Source organism: Solea solea, chromosome 20 (assembly GCF_958295425.1).
Source record: "Solea solea chromosome 20, fSolSol10.1, whole genome shotgun sequence".
Lineage (NCBI taxonomy): Eukaryota > Metazoa > Chordata > Actinopteri > Pleuronectiformes > Soleidae > Solea > Solea solea.
The window spans coordinates 9,609,704-9,615,923 of record NC_081153.1 but is presented as its reverse complement, the minus strand read 5'-3'; the positions used below and the strand labels follow the sequence as shown (position 1 = coordinate 9,615,923).

Genomic DNA, 6,220 nt, shown 5'->3' with positions numbered 1-6,220 from the left:
TCTCTCTCTCTCATCACACGCACACACATACACACATGCTCTCACTCTTCGTGGGAGAAAGTAAAGAAGGGGAGAGGGAAAGAGAGAGAAGAGAGAGAGCGTGATTCCAGGTCTCTCTCTGCGGCTCTCTCCACTTTGGGTTCTCGAACCCATTCTGACTCAATGGGGCTTTAGCACAAAGGGTTTCAACGTTAAAATAAAGGATATTTATTCACCCCAAACCCCTTTAGGTGTTTAGGTTTTGTGCATTAACATAGTCCGACTCATTAAGGAAAGGAGAGAGGTAAAGACGTCTGCAGACGAGCCGTCTGCTTTGTCCGTGACCTCTGAGAAAGTTCAGTCGGGATCCTGTCGTCGGCTGACTTTCTGTAAGAGGATAAAACTACCACCATCTCCTACATTTACAGCACAACCAGCCGCTGAACTGCTGCAGAACTATGGATATTGGAGCTTGTCCTTTCCGGAAGAAACGGAGACAATGGCGCGTGGACTTCTCATCCATCGCCTTGGTGGCGGTGGTGCTCGCTGTATGCCAAACGACCGTGGTTAGAGCAGGTAAGACGTTTTCTCTTATCAATAGTGTGTTTGTTGTGTATTTTGTTTAATCGTGCTCAGCAGGTCATCACCACCTTAGCTTTCTCTGTCTCCAAAGAATTCTTGATTTGCACTCAGTTTGGATTAAACGTGTGCGTAATAAACGCATCCATTTGTGGACACTGCGCATCCACGAAAATGTGTCTTCACAGCAGGTCTTTCCCTATATATGAGCAGTATTTGTTACGTCGCCAATTGCATTTTAGGAAATTGCCTTTTTATGTCAGGTCATTGCTGACATGTTATACAGGGAAGTGAATTAAGGTTTTTGGACGCTGCGTCTGTAATTGAGTCTTGTCCGATAATGGATGTTGTCGGAGGCGAGGGCACGGGAAGCATTTTGTGTGCTCACAGAGGAGAGGCCACAGGAAGCATTTTTGGCTATATATGAAAACAGAAACACGTTATTACGTTTCATTAAAGAAGTTTTGTCACTTCGTTGAACGCATTCATTCCTTGAGTGTGTCTTGCTCTCTCTGTCAGCTGACAGCTGTCACCAGATGTTGAAATTAGACACTCAGCTCAAACAGCTCAAGCATCCAGATTATTTCTCCTTGGTCATTTTAAATCAGTTCACCTAATGTTGACTGATGTATGTGATCATTATTCAGGGTTCCGTTTAAATGTGACATTCATATTACGCACGTCTGTGCTGGGCCTCCATCTACAGAGGGTTAGTGGGTTACGACAGCGCTGAAAGATTCAGATTTTACTCGTTTGTAATATTATTTTTTCTGTATGTGCAGAAGTGTGTTGGCTTGTAGATACAGGAGTGAATGAGGTTGGTTGTGTGTTTACCAGTTCAGCCTGTGCATCCGTCACTGCCTCTGGCTGCTGAGGGAGGAGGGATTTCTGCATCCGCTTTTGATGTAACAATAAAATAAAAACTTTGAGTTTGTATTACAACAAAATGCAATGTCTGTGGTTTTAATAATGGAAACAAAGCTGAGGAAATTTTTTCACTATTGAATTTAGAATCACACTTTTACTCAGCTTTTATTGTAAGAATTTTAAAAACTCACCTGCGCTGATATGTGTGCGCTGCAGTTCCCTGACGCACCGCTAGTGGCATGGATTCATCTTTTTTACACAGAGAATCCATTGATTCACCTGAGTCCACATCAGTTCAGATGTGACTGAAGACTTTTGATACAGACTAGCACCAAATGGACATTCGAGTAAAATTCTAAACATTAAATTCAATAAAATATAAATACATTTTAAAAGGTTGATGAGTGAATTCGGTATATTTTTCAGTGTCAATGTCACGGATTGCATTGATATTTTTTTTGGTTTTAAAATTGTTTTTTATTGTGCTGATGACGTTTCTCTCAGTCAAATGATGCCGATTTTAAACAGAATGAAAGAAAAACTATTTTTGTTGACGTTTTATTTTTTTTGCAGAGGAATATATGTATTTATGTTTGTGGACAGATATGTGAGTGGATCTCTACTCTTTACTGCAGTTTTAAGGACCATGGTGGCTTTTGTGTCATAACCTGCCCCCTCTGTTGTATCCTTTGGCCCCGGAGTAGATTCCACGTCCCCGTCTTGTCCCGTGTGTATTTTGGAGGCGGAAGCCTGAGACATTTTTTGCTTTCTATGAATAGGTTATTATAGAGCGCAGGGATGTGGCAGTGAAAGCGGTCAGTGTGCGTGTGTGTTAATGTGCGCTTTGTACACTTGTGTTTGTGTATTTAAATGTGTTTTTTTTTCTCCACTTCAGTTCAGGGTGTGGAAATGTAACACACATCTATGTGTATGTCAATGTGCCTCTGTGTGTGTGTGTGTGTGCTGCTCAGCTCGGCCTGTTCTCATCTTATAGTTGCTGTGCGCGCGCGCAGGTGCTCATTTACTTGTAGATTTAGTTTTTTAATCACATGACCCGGTGAAGAGTGACGCACGTAAAACCCTCCTCTCACCTAGAGGTGCATGCTCTGCGTTCTCGTGCACGTTGCGCCCTGCGTCCCTATGGCGTGCGCGTCATGACGCTTTCCCATGCGCAATGTGGTCCAGCAGTAATGGGATGATGCAGCGCTAGACTATAACAGCTCACCACACAGGCAGAGAGAGAGAGAGACACTCTGAGTCAGAGAAGAGTCCTTCGCCTTTATTCTCTGTTCAGTGGTAATACGAAGAGGAGGGGAGACAGTGACAGATGAGAGCAACAAGAAAGAGCAACAGCAGGGGCAAGTGAGCATCAGTAGCAGTAGCAGCAGCAGTGAATAGCAGTAACAGCAGCAGTGAGTAGCAGCAGCACTAACAGTAGTAGCAGTAGCAGCAGTGAGCATCAGCAGTAATAGTAGTAACATCAGCAGTGACAATAGCATCAGCAGTGAGCAGTAGCAGCAGTACAGAGGCATGAAAGGCCAGTTTTGTTCAAAGGAGGAGAAAAATCAGAGGGTAATATTTTCTTGACGGTTGTTCCTCGGCAACCTCAACTCAAAAGCAGAGCTTTCATGAAAGAGCAGTCTGTCACAACATAACCTGTCTCTCTCTCTCTCTCTCTCTCACTCGCTCCCTCTGACTGCTGGTGAATGAACCTTCTATGTTTGACAGCTCATTCCTTTGACTGTATGGAAGTGTGTGGTATTTTAGGCTTCTGTCATTCACACGTCTGAAAGCTGTAACGTGTCCCCTCCATTTTCCTTTGACTCATTTTCCCATGAGCCAATGATGCTCTGCTGATCAGTGTCATAATCAGAATACTGATTAGCTGCGTTAAATTTGAGATAATGGAAACTAGCGTTGAAGACTAAAAAAACAAAACAATAAACGATATATATAAACTATGAATGATAAATCCACATCCACCCCATTTAGTCCACACTATGTTGTATTTAACCTTGTACCTTGTATTTAATTTCAGACTGAATCACATCAGCTGCTTCCAATCTGTAGTGAGAGTTTTTTTTATCCACAGCTGAGCTGTACTCTTATTCTGTACTCAAAGTCCTCTTTTCTTGCCAGGATTAACAAACTTCAGTCATAGTTAAACCCTGCACTTAACCATGTGTAATGTTAGATTGGCACTGTGGTGGTGAAATGCGTGCTGGGAGGAAAGATTGTCTGGCATGCCTTGGCTGAAGGTAACTTCCTCATTTCTCTGTAGTCTGTTTTGTTGTTTTTTAGTATCTGATTTTTGTTAATCTATATATATGAATATATGAACACTGTGACAGCTTTACATTTACTTACTGAGGGTTTTTTAAATTATTAGTGTGAATTGGAAATACATTAATTCAGGATTTCTTGTTTAGAATTGGCACTCCAGTATTGATGCAGTTACTATTTTGTTTTATCTTTTACTTTGCTAAAATGAAATAAAAAAATACTTGTCCCAAGTCTTAAAAAGTAAGATTCACTTCAAACATTCATGGAATGAAGCAGGAATTTGCAGCCAAAACATTTAAAAAGACAAAGAACGCCAATCTGAACCAAATAAAAAGTTTAATCCACTGCAGTCATTTGTGAACACACTCTAACTTGTCACCAGTGTAAACAGGGATGTAACTACATAGAAGCCTGTCTGAAGCCTGCAAAGCACTGCCCAGGACTGTGTCGAGAGGCTTAGGTATCTTTTTTCTGGCACTGATAACTGTGACACCATTACCATCACACCCTCAGTGACCTCAACCACAGATGCAGGATCTCATCTCATACCCAGATGGTGTTGGTGAGAAGTAAAAGTTGAGACAAACGTTTCTGAGGCCTCCTTTTCTAAACTTTGGCATCTCCTCAAACTGTGTACTTGTAAAAGCTTTTCTCAGGCAGAACCGCTCTGGCACCGCAGACCTGCAGGGAGCACAGTGCTGCTCCTCTGCTTTCTCTCCGTTAGGTAGGTGATGATTTTGTGGTCGTTGTGTGTGGAAGGTTTCGGCGTCGTTCTGTTTTAGCAGAAGATGTACAAGGACGTCAGGAGAGTGTGCCAGCTTTATAATGACAGGCTGTCTGTATAGGATTCTATTCCTAGTCACTGTTATTTTGCTGCTTCGAGGAAGTTTGGTAAAGGAGGGTGTGGATACCAGCTGTGTGCCTTTGCATGTAAAGTTAATGTACATCTCTTTTCCAGACACGTACAGTCTGTTTGACTAGCTACAGTTGTGTGCTTACACTGGCATGAGTGTAAGAAGCAGTTCTTTGATCTACACAGGAGGGTTTATAATCTAGCAAATGTGACAGTAAATAGATGAAGCTTAAAGAAAACTCTCTGATATTTTATTATTTCTTTTTCTGACTTGCAGAATTTCTGCACTGTTACTGCATGCTAGATGTGGACTGATTCATTCGGCCAATATTTGCCATTTTTAATGATCAGCACTGGCCAATAATTGCAAAAATATGCATTTTGTTCACAGAAACTTGATTAACATTGCTTAAGTTAATAAAGCTTAATATTTATTTATCATCAAATGTATTGTTTGACATTAATTATCAGCCATCATCTGCACTTATTTCTAAAAATCAGTATCAGTCATAGAACAATCCATATTGGTCAACCTCTTCTGTATGGAGACGAAACTTATGAGGAAAAATGTAGTTAAATTAAACTCCTAATAAGAACCAAATCCTCGATAGAATAGTATTAAATTGAACTTATTGTCTCAGTGTTAACACTAAAAGAGTTAAATTCACTCTAAAACAGACAGATTATGTATTAAATTATTCTCTTCATATCGACTACGTTGGGTAGTCTACTTATCTATCTAAGATTCAGGCCACGTTAGATTAGATATTTGCTTTGTCAATAACAAGTTTGTAAAAACAGACGTGTAATCTCATCTTTAAGTATTTTAAACTTCTATTGTTAGCAGAGGATCTTTCACATTGCTAAACCTAATTAAACGACAGTAACTCTGGTGTTCTTTTCCTTTCAAGTAATTTACACAGTCATTTTTGTGCGAGCTAAGTCAGAGCTGCACAGTAAACTCTTATCATTTACCACAGATGCATCAGTTGGACTCAGACAGGTTTGTAATTTGTGCACTCGCTCACTGTCTCTGTCTGTCTGTCTGTCTGTCTGTCTGTCTGTCTGTCTGTCTGTCTGTCCCCTGTGGCAGCACATTACAGAGAAACACTGACTGTCTCCTGGTCGCTGTGGTGTCAGTATCCACCCTCAGATCCAAACTGAGACTGTGAGACCACACGAAACGCCAGCACGATACCGTTGGCAGTGCCAGTGCGGCTCACGCAGACTGGCACAGACCACATAATAAATAGGTGTGCAGGGGACAGTGGAGAGGATTTGGGCACATGCTGGCAGCTCCTCCTCAGCAGAATGGAATAGTGCTCAGAAACCACATGAGGCCGTGTACAGTAAATGCTGGCGCCAACCTGCACTTCTAAATAAACTACATGGACTGTTGAATTCATTAAGACTGACAGAAGCAGGTGAACAAGGGATGAAGAGCTTAAACAAAAGATGGGAGTCGTTAATTTCAGCAATGTCTAAGTCCAAAGTTTTCCAAATGTTAAAAGACGCAACTGATAGGGGTGTTTCAACAGACTTTTGGGGTCCCAGCCCCCCCCCACACACACACACATTGACCCTAACTGAGTAGAAGCACACTGGTGGATTTGACTCTTATTGAGTTGAGTTTCCAACTTTAGTGTCATTGCAGTTTTC

The 6,220-nt window shown here is 41.4% G+C and overlaps 1 protein-coding gene across 5 annotated transcripts in view; it reads left to right on the top strand.

The window, feature by feature from the left end:
• The window catches only part of col11a2 (collagen, type XI, alpha 2), a 43,363-nt gene continuing 37,143 nt past the window's right edge, over positions 1-6,220 (top strand). For 2 of the 5 annotated variants that reach the window (XM_058618279.1, XM_058618278.1), the window contains exon 1: positions 1-555. In XM_058618279.1, coding sequence (XP_058474262.1) covers positions 438-555 — 118 coding nt within the window. In that variant the 5' untranslated portion in view covers positions 1-437. The remainder of the gene's footprint in view (positions 556-6,220) is intronic. The other 3 variants (XM_058618282.1, XM_058618281.1, XM_058618280.1) reach the window with 2 other exon arrangements.